The sequence below is a fragment of the Alexandromys fortis genome, unplaced genomic scaffold (genome assembly GCF_014885135.2).
Source record: "Alexandromys fortis isolate MF-2015 unplaced genomic scaffold, M_Fortis_MF-2015_v1.1 scaffold_37, whole genome shotgun sequence".
Taxonomy (NCBI): Eukaryota; Metazoa; Chordata; class Mammalia; order Rodentia; family Cricetidae; genus Alexandromys; species Alexandromys fortis.
In genome coordinates this window covers 10,390,079-10,407,953 of record NW_026067914.1, presented here as the reverse complement: position 1 = coordinate 10,407,953, position 17,875 = coordinate 10,390,079, and the positions used below count along the sequence as shown (strand labels likewise).

Sequence of the window (17,875 nt, the reverse complement as noted above, 5' to 3'; positions counted from 1 at the left end):
AAATTTACATAGATCTAATCTATATGGGTAGTAGAAAAAGACAAGATCTCCTGAGTAAATTGGGAGCATGGGGACCTTGGGTGAGGGTTGACTGAGAGGGGAAAGGAAGGGAGGGGAGCAGAGAAAAATGTAGAGCTCAATAAAAATCAATTTTAAAAGAGAAAGATTTTTCCTGGAGCAAAGGAGATCATTTGGGGTATCTCTTAGTCATCCCATGTCTTGTAATTATAGTCAATGGGTAACTACAGCAACCTAATCCAATCAGGATCACAAAGAGCACAGATGCATCAGCACTGAAGTCATGGGTCACCTGTCAAAATAGATTCAAGACTTCCTGAGGTGTTGAGAAGAAAGGAAATACAGAATGGGTAGTAGGGGAAGAGAAAAATACATACAAGCTAAGATTACATGACCAATTACAGAAACAAGGATTACAACTGACATCACATTTATGTCACATTTGATTAAGAATGTGTTAATGGAGAATTTTTAGGAATATTTTGTTTTCTATAATGCAGCATCAATTTAAAGAAATGTAAGCAGTTATCACATGATATTGTGGCACTAAAAGAGAGTCCTTCAAGAGACATTTCCAACTATTATAAATTTATAATGCATTTGTGTGTGTGTGGAATAGTTACATGATGTTAGAAATAATTGTGAGCCTGTTAAATATAGAATATTTTTGAAGTTGTACATGGCATAGTCATATCATATAAGAATAAAATATGACCTGGTTTTTATTAAGTGTGAAGTAAGATAGTATGATTTTGTGACAATTAGACAAGGGGTGGATTGGGATGGCTAATATAGGTTATCAACTTGACTATATCTTATATTAACTAACGCTGAAAGTAGTTGCATACACCCATGAGGGATTTTTCTTAATTAGATCATTTGAATTGAAAAGTTGCCTTTCTAATTTGGGCCACACTTTCTGGTGGCTGCCTAAATAAACGAGGTGGAAAAAGAAAGCTTTAATTCTTTGTCTGATTTCCCTCCCTCTTCACTGCCAAGTCAATTTCTTCAGTAGAATTAGAGCCTCCTTCAGAATTCCCGTGTATACAGAAGAACAGCTGAGACATCTAGCCTTGTGGACAGCAACTATTGGATTCTTGGACCTTTCTTTAATTTGAAGTAATTGTTGGCTTAGCTGATCCACAGCCTATAAGTAAACCTCTCAAGTAAATTGACCATCTATCTGTCTGTCTGTCTGTTTTTATCTCTCTGTTTATCTCTTTTTCTTTCAATCTATTTATCTATCTATCTAACTATGTATATATTCATTCTGCTAATTCTCATTCTCTGATGACCCTGAGTAATATAGAAGATAAACACATATACAGTAAAATAATATACATGAATAAAGAATTTCAATAACTAGTTAGAAAGGTACTTATATGCATCTCATATCATCATATCTTCTATATCATCCTACACATATCAGCCCTTATTACCCATCTGCATAAATCATTAACTCACATTCAAGAATATTTACACATTTTTTCAATCATCAGGCCTTTTAATCATAGTAAATATTTCTGAAACATCATATACTGTTGGGAGCATTGAGAACCCAGATCCTGAATTTCTTGTAAGCAACTTGTTTTCCCCTGATCTGAGTGCCTACAGCTGCTCTGAGCACAAGCCCTTCAGGAGTTCCTGATGGCAGGAGAGTGGTTTCTGGTGGGTTTGGCTGGGGCGTGGCTATCTCTATATAATCTGCTCCTGAACACAATAAAGGAGGCATTCTTGGGTAATTCAAGGATGACCCGTGTCTCTAGCTCTCTGTCTGTGTGTGTTTGTGTATTTTAACCTCCAGCCCCTTGCCCAAAGCTCGCGAACTGGTGGGTAATAGCGTACCGAGTGAAGACACGGGGGTGCGGTGCACCGCAATATACAATTTGATTACACACACACAAAAAAAAATCTTTTAAAAGAAGTTTAAAAATACTTTGATGCATAAGCATGTAATATATAGGATACCTTATACAGCATACTGTACAAATATGTGCTAAAAGGAAAAAGGCATTAAGCCAAAAATCTGCATAATGGACTAGGGAGAAAACACAGTGGGTAAAGTGTTGACAGGAGAAAGATGTAGTACATTTATGCAATGGAGTATTATTTAGCTGTCAAAATGACATCATGAAATTTGCAAGCAAATGACTGCTCTAGAAAAAAAAATCATATTGAGTGACGCAATCCTGACCTAGAAAGATATGTGGTATGTCTTCATTTACGAGTGTGTATTAGCTATTAACTAATTGATAACCAATATATAAACCAAGATGTTAGATATAAAAGAAGGATCAAGTGGGGATTTACTCATCTTTTGTGGGAGTGGGAAATACAATAAATTTCTTGGGCGGACTTGGGGTGAGAATCAGGTAGGGAGGGAGAAAAGAGATAGGATCTAGGGGGAGAATGTGGGAGAAATGGCTGGAACTGAATGACATTTGAGGGATGATATGAAAACTCGGTGTAGTAGAATCTTTCTAAAATTAATGAAGGCGATCCTAAGGCGATCGTCATGACATTTCCTAATATTGGATGGCAGAGTCTCAAGTGGCCATCCCTTGTCAATAAATGAGGCTTCCAGAAATGGGTCTGGATTTCATTCAATCAAATTGTTGAAAATAGGGGTCCTATGGAAATACCCAAACAACTAGGCTATTGCTAAGACAGTGGGTTGCTCTCTGCATAGTGGGGCTCTACTATGAAGAATAATGACCACACAACTCATTGTCCATGGAGAAAAAAGTAGAGCTGGCGCCTACGTGGAGACTTCACCCCTAGGTTCTAGTGTCTTTAGTAGAAGAACTTACTCTGCACGCTACCACAAGAGAAATGTCAATACCAACATAGTCACAACAACCTTTGAAATGAAATCTCTCCTGCCTGAAAAACATGCTAGGGATATGAGAACAGAGCTCAAGCGAGTAGCCAAACAATGTCTCATTTTACTCATCTTTTAGATGGAATCCATACATGACATTGCTAAGGAAAGTAGTTAGAGAGTAGAAAGCCCGGAAACTTAGAATAAAACCAAATAATACTGATCTGAAATATAGTATCAATAAAATGACTCCCATTGATACGATGCTACACTGATAGAGCGGTTCCTTATTCAGTCACCATCAGAGAAGGCTCATCAACAGCAAATGGAAACAGATGCAGAGACCGAGAACTTTACACACACAGAGTCTAAATGGGATGTCTCCATCAAATTCTTCTGTTCAGAGTTCAGGGAGCCCTGTTGAAAAGGAGGCAGAAAGAATGGAGGCGCCTGATGGACCCCGAAAGAAAGAGGCCCTCTGAGTCAACTAAACAAGATGCATCTGAGCACATAGACCGAAATAAATCTCTTTACATATTTCTTAGTGGATAGTTCATAAGAATTATTTAAATTTCATAACACTCCTCTTTAAGATGTGAAAATACTAGTCAAGTTTGGAAAATATTGTACTTACTAATTGCTAATACTTTTATCTCTCCTCTTGCTTTACAATTATCTTTTTTAAAGAAGACTTTATGTGGATATGTGAACATAACTAATAAAGCTTTCCTTCAAAATTTCCATATGTAGAAGTTTTGTTGTCTATTTAAACAGAGTATATTTATAGAAGTATGTACAAAATGTTACTATAGGGCTTTTATTCTGGATATTTACTTCTATATTATATATATATTTTGTGTACATATTCATATATATGTAGTAGGTTGTTAGATATTCAGCTACTTTTTAAACCCTTGTATTTTAAATGATTTTAATAATTTAAATATATACAGTTATTTGATTTAATATAGACAGGCAACGGGCTTATCACATTAACAGTTAAAAGATTAAAATTTGTGGTTTAGTCTGAAATTGACATCCTGTCTATATTTTTAGAAATTAGTTTTTCTGCCATTGTATAATTATTCACAATGCTCAGACACTCGGCATTATTACTCTTGGTAAGGTACTTAATATAATGGCATCTACCTTGTGGGCTTGTAAGACTCAAGTTGTTTCCCCTGCCTGGAGCAAGCAGAAGAGGGCAAAAGTTAGACTTGATGTTTGGCATGTGTATTGCAGGGATTCCCCATACACAATTATACAGCTCAAGTTTTTATGTAACTCTCAAGGTGGATTTCATGTTTAACAAATACATATTTTTCAGGTACTTACTTTATAACGTTGTTCATAGCATCCGGGTCATAGGCGGTGACTTGTCCAATGATGCTTCCCTCCTTCACGTCTTCATCCACTTCCATTAAGTAAGAGAGCTTGCTGAATACAGGGGGTTCATCTACATCTTCCACAGATATCTTCACCAGAGCCGAGTCTTTGAAGGGTCCGAGGTGTAAGAAGCGAGGATCTGGGTGGGTATTACTTGCATCCACTCTTATAGTGTATAACATTTTCTTTTCAAAATCTAAATTCTGAGTTCAAAAGAGTAAGAAATGTTAGGATATATTGGAAGACATGGTAATCAATGAATAAATGAATGTTTAATAACATTTTAAAATACTAAAGTCCACTATGGCTAAGTAACTACCCCAATTTTATCTTAATAGTTCTATCCAGTCAAATAACATATTTATTTTATGATTATACAATACAGCTATCATGGAATGAATAGTAGAATTGACAGTCATTGGGTAATTCATTTTAATTTTCGTAGACATAGCTAAATAAAATATTATCTAACTAAATCCTGATTAAATATCATCATTACAAAAGTTAAATATCAGAAGATTACCTAAAATTAAATATAGAATAAGTTTTATATTTTGTCAATTTGAATATTTGTGGAAAGAAATACATAAAATAAAGAGTGCAAAGTAGAAATGATTAATATTGGCTGTATTAGTCTTTACATGGTTTGACGTCATTCTCAAGTATCCCATCAAAATTCAGTAAATACATATAAATCAGAACATCTTGCATAGTACCCTCTGATATTTTGACTGCTAATTCTCAGGTAGGAAGGAGTCTTCAAGGTCAATTCTAGCTCTTAGCTCTTCTTGTTTCACTCATTTTACATAAGCCATCACACTTACAAAAGATACAAGAAATGCATGAAGTAACAGTGATGATTGCTCATCTCATAGAGAAATACAAAGCAAATCCCCTGTGTTTACTCTGCATCAGATTCTTGTCTGACACAATACAACCATTTGATAACGAGTAGCAACACAACTATCAGGAATGATGTGTCTCTGACTTGAAGTAAAATCCGTTTTCCTACTTTCTACAAATGATTGACAAGACATAAAAGATGATGGTAGATCCATGGTTGTTTTCCTGGTACTGAAAAGCAAAAATAAACTGAAAAGCACTTAGTGAAAATAGGAAGACAGCCAAAAGAAACCTGTTTGACAGTTATGATCCCTTCCTGTGTATCTTTGTCAGTGATCACGTCAAACATGTCTGATCCTTCTCCTTCTGAAATACTGTATTCCAGCTCAGCATTCTCCCCAGTGTCCGGGTCATTGGCTTTGATCCTTCCAAGATGAGTTCCAAGGGGTGCAGACTCCAGAGAATTAAATTGATAAGTACCTGTAAATTGAATCACAGCTGCCTTGACTTTCACCTTCAGATGACACAAATTTTCTGTTTCCCTCTAAGTAAAGTGATTTAAATTGAGAGACATCTCTATCTTTGATTTGGTTTGATTTTGAATCTGTCAAACATTAAAGATTTGAGGAGTGCAATAGCATGTATAAGCTAAAGTTTCTTGGTTTATATGTGAGAAATATAATATCCAGAATGAGTAAAACAATGTTAAGAGTTACTTAAACAGTACACGGATACTTGACTTAATAACCTAGAACGTCTGACTTACAGTCATGAAAAACAATGGTTTGTTATCTGATTATGATTCCAAATATTGTCACCTCACATTTTATGCACACAGAATAAAAAAAATGAATGTTCAGTCTTTTGAATAGTCCATATTTTCCCAGTAATTTTTGAGCAGCTATGTTTTTATTGTGGTTGTTGTGCTTATATATTTAAATTTAATGTCTTTAAGTAGTACATGTTTAATGTTTACAAACACAATTACACATCACATTTGATCTTCTGTTTTGGCAAGTATCTTCTTTACAGACTGTCTATAAATGTGTAAATATGGAAATTAAAAATAATTAAAGAAATATACTTAAATATGGGTGCTAGGCATTTTATAAACTCAAAGGTTACATACTGTAAACTATTTAGTCCTTTCAAAGAAGTAACTTGGATAAATTATTTCCAGTGGACAGCCAAATGAAATTATCTTGCTGAGCTTTGAAAAGGATAATATGGAATTCAGACTCTCTGACATTGGAGACTAATACCATTCCAGGGATTTCGTGGTTAGGATCAGAAGGTTTAATCTCACTGTTGGATTCTATATTCACTTCTCTAAACTTTAATATCAAGTCAAAGAGAGTAAAACAAGGAAAAGTGTGATGATAATGAATTCACAAATTTATTATGAAGAATTTGTGCTACTGTGCCACTATGTCTGCTGTCCATTCGAATCATGACCCAGCCCTCACCATTTTATCATAATTATAGTGGACACAGACCTTCTGTTATTATCCCAACAGATGACAAAACTGCATTGTGGTAATTTATCCAATTATACACTATGATTATATTTAAAAATTGAGAATGAAATGTTTCTGTGACAAATGGAAAGGAATTTACAGCTCTTTAAGTTGTAGTGAATTGAATAACACTAAAATTTAACAAGTTACATACTAGATGATCTCAATAGTAGTAAGATATTAGCATAACCTAGTTTTCATGACTTTTTAAGTAAACCAAAAGAATATCAAAATGCTGCCAATTTAACCCACATACATTGCTTTAAATATAGATCCTGTTTTTAGAGATGATAAAACATCCAATCTGTGTTTTAAAATTCATTTAATAAAGGCTCATAATGCTTGTTTATAAATTAGCTAAGAGTTGTGAACAGTGTATACTTTGAATGTAAACAGGCAGACTTTTACGCCCACATTTGTACCCAGGCTCCTCAAAGGGGTGGGATAGCAATAGTGACTGTGAGAACATGAGCCTGCAAAATCAGCTCACTCCTAAAAAGCTAACAAACATTAACTGCACAAGAAAGAAGTCTTGGTTTTGTTATGTTTTCTTCCATACCACCTTGGGGATACATATCACCACTTTTAGTTTTAGGAAATTTTAACTTTCTTTTTTTTTTTCTTTTTAGGAGGTATGCATTGATTTGCTCCCGCCAAAGGGAAAAGCAATGCGGACATTTAGTTCTGCTGTGATGGTGTGTTTAAGAACATTTCCATCCTGCCTTACTCTGTGGAAACCGAGGAGGGTTGTTGTTGACATCCGTGAGGGTGATGTTCACGGTGGTTGTTCCAGAAAGGCCTCCCATCTGGCCGCCCATGTCCTTGGCCTGAATAACCACCTGATATTGCTCTCTGTTTTCTCTGCTCATGTCTGGTAGAGCAGTTTTTATTATGCCTTTAAAAAAGAAGGTGGAAAATTAAAACATAGACTTTTAAAATCAAGTTATACTTTTCAATATTCATTTTACCAAAGAGAAAATGGTAGTGCCACAATTAATTTAAGGTACTTCAAAAAACAGAAAACATTCAATTTTGTGTGTTTACTATTTTAAATAGTATACTTTGCTTAATTTTTATCATAACAGTCTTTAAGTTTTGAGTATTTCCTTATTCTACAAAGTAATCTCTGTGAAATCTTATAGTCTCATACATTTAAACCCAATGAATAATAGATAAAAGAGCTAAACAATCAAATAAAGAGCTAAGCAATCAAATAGGTTGTGTTAATATAAGGATATTTTATTTCATTTCCATAAAATAACTGTAGGAAGCAGCTATACAAAACTGTTTGGACAGGTTTCAAAAGAGAAAACTGAAGTACGACTGAAAAAAAAAAAAAAAACCCAGAGATAGATACTGATGTTCAACCTGAAGATCAGAAAAGCTAAACAGTCAGGCCCTGGCTCTTACCTCCACTTCAATCCAAAACAGCAATTCTGCCTCCAGGAATTTGAGAATGAGACTGTGTCTGAGAACTGTCTCATGCCATTTTATATTTATCTCTAGGGCTGAGATTAAAGGTATGCACCAAGACCACCTGGATTCTATGGCAATCTAATCTGGCTACTGGAATTAAAGGCACGTGTTACCACTGCCTGATTTATAAGGCTGACCAGTAGAGCTTTTATACTCTCTGATCTTCAGGCAAGTTTTATTCATTAAAATACAAAACAATACAGAAAACACCCCAAAGAAATTGTGTTTCTATCAATAAGATGGAATTGACTAAGACTCGAATGTATTTACCTGACTCCGGGTCCACTGAAAAATACGGCTGTCCTTGCAATATGCTGTAGACCACTTTAGCACTGTTCCCGTAGTTGGCATCATCCGCATCAGTGGCAGTGACTTGTATGACAGATGTGCCTGCACCCAACCCCAACCCGAGCAGAGGTAGGTCAATTCTTCTAAATTTTATAATCCATTTTCTCACTCACTATTTTCTTCAGTAAAAAGAAATTCTGGATCTATTCTTCACCATACAAGTTTTGAAAATATATGTTGTATTTTTATCACAGAGATTAATAAATTCTAAAGAATTGAAACAAATGCTTAATTGAATATTGTGATGAGGAAAATTCTCACTAAATACAATGAACATTTAATTTTCTCTTAGCATATTTATTGCTAAATGATAAGGTGCAAAGAAAAATTTGAGATTTTTTCAAGCTCCTGTCTATGTTAATTGTGATTATAAACATATCAAAATATAGAGATGTCTTGCTATGAAGAAGGAAGCAAACAAACAAGGTGTATTGCAAAATGTCACTGTATCAGGTCAGAAAGCTTGAGAACAAACATCAGAAATAATCCCATACATCAGTTAAAAAAAAAAGAAAAGAAAAACAAAGTGAACTATATTTTTTTTTTGGTAGACGATAATTACTAAACAAATATTTATTGTCCATAGTATCAAATATTTACTGGAACTTGTAAATCCATAAATAGTAAGCAATGTATTATTAAACTTGCTCAAGAGTTCACTTATGAATTTCATATTTCTTGTGTTACCAATTTTATTTTCTACTACAATGAAAATAATTTAAGCCTTTAAATTATAAAGCTAAAGACAATCTCCAATCTAATTTTTACACATTTCAAAATTTTTGTGAAATTATTTTTTTTACTTCCTTTGTTCTTCTTTTGGAGACCATAGGAAACAGACCAAGTGTATTTAGGTTTGGTTAAATATGTGGATTATTGAAATGACACATTAAACAAATGCTTAATTGAATATTGTGATGAGGAAAATTCTCACTAAATACAATGAACATTTAATTTTCTCTTAGCATATTTATTGCTAAATGATAAGGTGCAAAGAAAAATTTGAGATTTTTTTAAAGCTCCTGTCTATGTTAATTGTGATTATAAACATATCAAAATATAGAGAGGTCTTGCTATGAAGAAGGAAGCAAACAAACAAGGTGTATTGCAAAATGTTGCTGTATCAGGTCAGAAAGCTTGAGAACAAACATCAGAAATAATCCCATACATTTAACAAGGAATGCTCACCTGTTCTCTGCCATACTCCTCCACAATAATTAACTTGCAAATCAATGGGACTAATACTCTTTTTTCTAAGCATTTATTTTTGGGGGAGTCAAAAGGTAGCATGATGATTTCATACAGTGAACAAAAAGAGTCTTTTAATTAGATGTGGGAGTAGTAAAGTCTTCATATGTTAGACTTAAGTTTTGTTTTTTTTTCTCCTTTGAATTCCAATGAGATTGAAAATTCAGTATGCTGTTCAAATATTAAGGCAGGATCCCAAGAAAAGTGTCTGTAAACAAGCCATAATCTTTCCATAGGATGATTAAAGTAGACTTAGCAGATTGCCAGCAAGTCGTTTGTATTAAAAGTTAATTCTAATGGCAAATGGAGGCCATATGCCTTTGGGCCATATATCACAGACCCAGTAAGAGACAAGAAGGAAATTAAAACTAGCTAGTCCAAGTAAGGATTACTAGTTGTAAGTGATTTTCCCAACAGGCTACTTAGGAGTACTTGTTGAATTCATAGACACTGAGCATTTTAAAGATGGCCTAAATTATCTCAGCAAAGAATGAGAATTTGTGTTAGTTTCAAAACTAACTATCAAGGAATGCTAGGTTGGATAGGCCTTTTAGAATATAAATTATATTATATTTAGGATTTATAAAAGATATGTTATTTGAAAAAATAATCTATTTTGAATAAATGGAAAAGTACAATTTTTTTTCACTAAACATCAAAATATTTGATAGAGGAGTATTCTCTTTTATTTTATTTATTTTTATGTTTAGTGTATGAGAGTTTTGCATGTATATTTTATTTGTCTGATTTCCTGGGAAGGCAGGAAAAAACATTCGATGCCCTGGGACTGGAGTTATCAACAGTGACAAGCCACTGTATAAGTTCAGAGAATCAAACCTGCCCCCCACCCCCGGACCCAAAAAGAGTCTATGCCCTCTATCTATGAGCCATTCTTCCTTTGTTTTAAATGGAAATAAAGACTGAACACATGGTAATAATGTGTTTAGGACTCTGTGTGTGTGTGTGTGTTTAAAAACAATTAATGGAAAAGAGAACCATGAATTCAGAAAACATCAAAGAGGGTATTATATGGGACTTTTCAAATAAGAAACTAGAAGTAGAAAGTTATGTAATTATGTTATAATCTTAAAAGATGAAAGAATAAAAAAGAAGTAATGCTACAAGAATTTAAAGTAAACAAAATTATATATAATTTTGATCAAATTTTCTAGTTATCAAATATTTGTCAATCTAATCATATTTATTACATTTTGAATATGAAAAAACCTATGAAATTACAAGTAAGATTTAAAATGATTTACAAAATAACATCAAAAATAATGATTTTTCTAAGAGCTGAAGGATATAACCATAAATCATAAATTTAATTCAATATTTATAATTTATCCAGAGATTATAATTTTGAATACAATTTCATCTCCAATGTAAGTTCATAAAAATGCTATAATGTACATCCAAATTAACTTAAATGCCAGGGAAATATAGATCAATCCAGGAAATTTTAACAGGCTAACATAATAGAACAATATTGGAGAAAATCTATCTACTGATGCAATATGTAAGTGCCTTATGATTCAAAAGACTCCTGTCTTTCTGCATAAATCTCTTTAACATTATAAGAATGCAAAGTAGGAGAGGTGTTAGAATATCAGTTTCTTCAAATAGATGAGCTATGAAAGATAAAACTTCTTCCCAAACTCTTGATTCCTCTGCATACATTAACTATCTCATTAAAAAGCACTCAGGCTACATTCTCAGTAAAGAGGTAAACTATTTTTGCTAATGGGAGTTTGTTTCAAAAACATAAATTATTATGATATTATATAAGTAGAGAAAATACTCAAATAATTAATGCTAAATATAAAACATTTCTTACATATTTAATCAGTATTACTTCAGCAATATTTCAAGACAATATTCATCTCTTTTTACATAATGTAGCTATTATACATTGATAGAATTAAATGTATTGACACACATAAAAGTAGGAATTTGATATACTAATGAGTGGTGTTTAAAATTGGGACAATCGTAGAACTGTGGAATTACTGTCTCCAATTGGCTTTTAAAGGCAAATAGATGAAAATACACACAGACAGCAAACATCTGTGACTCTTAACATGTTTCTACAGGTTATTTGATCTTCATTCAGTTGTTAAATTCTTCTGAATTCTGAATTCTTAATTAACAGATGGATTGCAAAATTCTATTTCTCATATTTATAGAATGAGGCTGCTTTGGTGATTCACTGAGACAGTTATGTGGAAGCAGGTTATCAAATGCAACTGGTATCAAAGAACTGGTGATAGAGATAATCGTCCCCCTTCAGGCAGCAATGCATTCTGCAGGACAGCTAGTCTAAACAACAGAGCAGGTGTTGATTCCCGTGGACTCGAACATCTGCACTCAGTAAAAGAATCAAATGAGACATTGCTATATTAACAATTGGAAAGAAGTTGCTTGACTAAGTTTCAAGATATAGCTCTAATTTTGAAAGGACACAATAACCACATGTCTGTAAATTTTGTAATAAAAATATACGACAACAAATATGGGTTAGTAGATACCTACCTACTCCAGACATCTCAGGAACAGTGGCAGTGTACAAATCTTTTGTGAATTTTGGCTCATTGTCATTGATATCATGGATTTTAATGATAAATTCAGATTCCGGCTCCACTTGCCGCCCAGTCTTTCTGTCTATAGCCTTGGCACGAAGAATGTACAGGGATTTTTCTTCCCTGTCTAACTTCTTTGCAGCATGAATGTCTCCTGTATTTTCATCTATAACGAACAGATTGCCAGCCCCATCGCCTGTCAAGATGTATTTTAAATTTCCATCTCCTTTATCTTGGTCAGTGTGAAGCTTCAAAAAGTAGAAAAGAAAAATTCCATAAATATATGGGTGGTCATTACAGTGAAAACTATGTGATATGCACTAATTTCTCCCCATATCGTATTATGTCAATCATGATCTGAATAAGTATCTCATATCTAAGGGAAAATAAACATCTCAGATTTTGTTATTGTTGAAATATTACACACTTATAGTCACCATGATTGGATGAACTTTTACTATAAGTAGTACTTAAATTCTTTTAAAACATAGTAGTTAAAATATACTGTTGAGAAGAATATTACCAAAATGTAAACCTCTATTTACTACAAGAGAGAAAAATATATTCTTCTCCATTTTGTGCTTCAAATATCAATCTGAGTTACATTTTAAGCAAATAAACTCAAAAATATGCCATTAAGCACTTATAATTTATTCTGATGATTACTGTAGAATTCTTTATGTTATCCTTTGGTGGCATAAGCCTGTGTATGTCTCTATATAATTTAGATAATTACTATGTATGAACAGAGTATGATATTTACCTATTGCACAGGAGTATTTTGTTATATTTTCTACTCAAACATATTTAACAAGGTTTTGAAATCTGCATGTCCTGTGTGATGGAGAAGATGATGTATTACAGAATGCTGGGAATTAAGTAGTATATCACAGCTACGCTTAAACAAATTACAACGGTGGCAGATTTGTTTCCACTAGCTCCCTTTTAGACAGTCTTCTGAGTCAGCAAACCCAATTCCTATTAGCAGACTGAAATATGAATTCAAGTGAAATAGAGCAGGAACAACCAATAAAATATTTAAAGAGGTGGTGGTGTAAGCAGTCCAAGAAAGCTCTCAACCCAGCTGCTCGATGACATCCGAATTAGCGATGACAAAAGCCAACACAGACTGTAACTTTTTCACTAATCTATCTTTGTGCCTAGCAGGGACCACTGGATTCTTCTATACCAGCAGGTTTCAAAGGCTTTTTATTTATTTATTTTTTTATTACAGATTACTCAAAAGGCAATTGCTAAGACTAGTAAAATTTCTAATCACCATATAGCATTTCACATATACTGACAGTATAGATTGTGCCTTGACTAATGAAAGGGAAACCCTTGAATGAGGGAAAGCAATACAGGGAGGGTGGCTATGATTTACCATTCTAAAAACCAGTATTCTGGACATCATTATGAGTCTTCTGTCAAACACATATTCATTGGCAGGTTATTTCTTGTTTCAGTTTTCAAAAACTTAAGGTAAACCATTTTATCATTTCTTGCTTTATCATTTTGTGACACAAATTCATTTTAGCCTGGCCTAGATCCTCAACGACTTCTTGATCTTTGATGTGAACCCCAGATGGAAAAATATGTTAATATTTGGTCATCAAAATAAACATTTGGAGATTTAAGGCTGTGTAATTAAGGAAATGGTAATATAAGTGGATAAGAGATATTTATGTAATCATGAAAGTGACATTATCACCATGGAAAGAGAAATGTTTGCATGTCTGTACATTCTGGTAGAATATCTTTTCTCTCAGTAAGGTAAATTTCACATAATAAAAAAATGTAAAATATTCTAATTCTGTACTTTTTTACTTTTGTTTTTAATTGTTTTTTATTTAAAGAAAGGGTGGGGCAAGTTGAATGTGTGTGGCAGAGGAAATGATTAGAAGGAGATGTGGGATTTGAAATCATGACTATAATAATAAATTGTGTGGAAATTTTATTTTCAATTAAAAAAATGAAGACCTGTTTATCTCAATATTCATTAACACATCTATAACAGAATTCTTGCACCTAAGGCTCAGGGAATATGGGAAAAGAAGGACCAGATAATTGTAAGAGCCAGAACAGGAAGCTTGTTGTTTGTGTCTCATTTAATGGTTAAAATCATTAGCTGCAAATCTTAGTCAAAATGTTTGGTTGAATATGACCTGAAAAAGAATATCAGCAATAGATATCTAACATGGACAGGAGAAGGCATAAGAGGCTGGACCCTACGTGAAGAAATACAGGCAACTCAGCAATGCTGACAGCAGGAAAAATAATTTTCACCAGGTAAAAAAGGGCACGCTAATTTGTTATTTATATGGAATAGGCAGCCGTGAAACCATATACATCCAAATAACAGTATAAGGATCGTTTAAGATGTTCTTAATTAAAATTGAAAGAGAACAAGAAAGTGTACATGAGAATATGTGGAGGGAGAAAAATAGAAGGGTGAAAAGCTAAAATTATAATTTCAAATGTTAAAATCAAATAAAATATCAACTTTGATGTCACACACAGTTCATGAAGGAACCCTATAAATTATGGTTAAAAATAGAGATGTTACATAGCTCAATCATATTTTCTGAAGCAGATAGGAACTGAGAAATGCATTCCATAATGATCTTGATAGCTTCATGGATATTGTGTACTTCTAGCTGTTTTACATTGCTCTCCAGATTGTGTGTTAGAAACCATTACTTAAAACTAGTCCTAAAGAGTATCTTTGAACCAAATTCTTAAAAAAAATACTATTACCAATTAAATTGGTCTATAATCTTTTATCTTTTCTTAATTAGATATTGTAATGTAGTAGTCCTGTTTCAAATTCTGTCCCTGTCCCCCCCTCTCTCTTTCTTTCTCTGTCTATGTCTCTCTCTCTCTCTCTCTCCCTCTCTCTCTCTCTCTCTCTCTCTCTCTCTCTCTCTCTCTCTCTGGGTCTCTCTCATTATGCTTGCAGTACTATTATCTCATACATATATTCTGAAAAACTAAGTTAAGTCTTTATAAATTTTCTGTTTTAGAGTAAATCTCACTGAATTAAACCTTATTTCTTGAGGAACAAAAAACATCATTTAATGAGTAAACAAAGTTGAATTTTGAAAGATACAAAGTTGCAAAAAGGCTAACATCAATCAAATAAATACATAACTAGGTTTATTTCACATCAAAATATTTGATATTCTATGCAGTATCAACATAACACACAAGCCCTGCTGTGCTTTCTTTACTGCAGTTTCAGTATCTGCAATATTTATTAAAGCTTGTTTTATAAGTCTGCATTTCTTTCATTTTTTATTGCAAACATTAAAGTTTATATTCAGTAATGCATCAAGTACTCTTCATAAGAAAGCTTATCGAGGCAATAATTTGACTTTTAAGTTACATTATATAATTTGAATCAATTATTACATAGTAAATTTGAATATATGACTATTATTAGATTTCTTTACTATACTTCAACAATATTTAAAAATCAAATACAACACATGTGGCTTGTTCTCCATTGCATTTATGATATTTTTTGTACCTTATCATGAATATTGTCTTAATTAATGGTCTCTTTCCAATACATACATGTATAAGTATAGATTTTTTTATGTTTTTCAAAATCTACATGTAGGAAATTAAAGCAGATAATAAATTTGAAAGAACACATGGAGAAATACATGGTATTAAATGTAAGGGTAAAGTGATTGACTATATTATAATTTCAAAAGAATTCTTAAATATCATCTATAATATTACACACTGTTCTTGAAAAACAATCAGTAATAATTCTTATTCTTATTTTCTAATTTTTAAACACCCATATCTAATGCAAATGTCTCTAATTATAAGTTGTATATTAAGGTTGGCACAACCTATCTTCCATCTTACCCTGTTACTGACTTTTGGATATGATATTTCAGTGTGTGCCTTACTAACACACATTTGCCAAATAAACTGCTGAAAACTCTGCAGTTGCATAACACCATTCCTGTATGAGCATATCTGAGACTGGATTGTTTGCAAGGGAAAAGGTTTATTTTGCTTAGAATGCTGGCAGCTGAAGTCATAAATCAGACATTGCTAGCTGCAGTAATTATATTATGTTTGATGATATCACAGCTAGAGTACAAGCCAAAACAAGATATAAAATGAAAAAAAAAAATGAGTAGATATTTCATTAAAGGCCCACCATGTGTTTTTATGGAAATCTCATTGCTTAGGAACAGAAGTCAAAGAATACTGTTAACTCTGTCTTTTTTTAGCACCCTCAAAGACCAAATTACCTTACACTAAGCTTTTGTTAGTTACTGAAGGTTACAAAATATCTTGCTATTATGATATTGAAAATCAAGCTCCAAACATGGGAATTACTGGGAGCCTAAAGTGGATCATATTCAACCAATAGCAAATACTGGTCCTCTCAACCATTTTATGTGCATTCTCTCATCTTTCCTTTATAACACACTCCTCTCATATATGTTCTACTATATTTTGTGAATTTATCATGTCAAAAATATTTGTTTCTGCCATATTCTTTATTCTGTTTGCAATGCCAATAATTCTACTACATTTTGTACTTTCTTATGCAATGATCACATTTGCCCACCTAGATTTGTACAATGGATTATTACTTAGGACTCATGATTCTCTTTGTTTTCTAGAAATACAGTAACAAAACCCCAATCTTCAATATATAAGTGAATTCTTAAAATCACGTTCTTAAAATATGGCCATAGCTTTAGATCGTCTTAAATTAAACACAAAGACACACACAAACCAAAAGAATGTCACACTACTTTGGCTGTTTTCACAAACTTCTATTCCTCAAGAATGTTGTGTATATTGTGGTGTATGTACTTGTGCAGTGTATAAACTTCTATGTATTAGTGTGTGCACATGTTCATGGATACCTGTCAATAGATCTCAGAAGTTGACTTTCGATGTCCGATTCTATCATTCTCTTTGTTTACTTTTTACAGCACGGTCTCTCACTGATTCTTATTTGCCTGTCTCCTCACCCTCACACACCTTTCTCTCGCTAACAGGTGGACATTAGCATTTCTGTATCTGTGTCCATTTATCTCTAAAAGTCCATTCTTTTTTCTCCAATCATTGCCTACTAATTAATTCAACAGAATTTTTTAAAAAGAAATAACATTCATTTAAATCTCAAAGAGTTACACTGTCTATGAACATGTTCAAATTATATTGATGAAAGATTTTCTGACTGCATATAAATTTTCTTTGTTTCTTTTTATAAATATGAAAATTCCAAATACTGTGTTACATGCTTACTTTTATTTATAAATAATAATATGATTTGACTATAGAGTTTTAACTCAGTTTAGAATGTACTAGGGCTCTTCCTAGTTGGGGTTTTTATTTTTGTTTTCCCTGTCTTGAAACTGGACCATCAGTCTTTGGACTTTTTGCGCTGCCCTCCTGTGGTGACCGTAATGAGTAAAATCACTCTGTTTGAAAGAAAGCTAAATAAAATTTATAATTATAGTAATTCAGATAAAATTTCATAGTGTCAGATATCTACTGTGTCATGTAAGTCTTCATGAAATACAATCTGCATAATTTATAATGGACTGTTATGGTCTCGACATAATAAGCAATTATCTACTGTAAGTGAAAACAAAACA

At 32.9% G+C, this 17,875-nt stretch overlaps 1 protein-coding gene across 3 annotated transcripts in view; it reads right to left on the bottom strand.

The window, feature by feature from the left end:
- The window catches only part of Cdh9 (cadherin 9), a 94,252-nt gene that overhangs the window by 15,330 nt on the left and 61,047 nt on the right, over positions 1 to 17,875 (bottom strand). For 2 of the 3 annotated variants that reach the window (XM_050139071.1, XM_050139072.1), the window contains exons 3-7: positions 12,190 to 12,484; positions 8,332 to 8,451; positions 7,313 to 7,480; positions 5,361 to 5,548; positions 4,175 to 4,428 (exon numbers count right to left, since the gene is read on the bottom strand). In XM_050139071.1, the coding sequence (XP_049995028.1) occupies positions 4,175 to 4,428; positions 5,361 to 5,548; positions 7,313 to 7,480; positions 8,332 to 8,451; positions 12,190 to 12,484 (1,025 nt within the window). Of the gene's footprint in view, positions 1 to 4,174; positions 4,429 to 5,360; positions 5,549 to 7,312; positions 7,481 to 8,331; positions 8,452 to 12,189; positions 12,485 to 17,875 lie in introns of those variants that run through there. The other variant, XM_050139073.1, reaches the window with a different exon arrangement.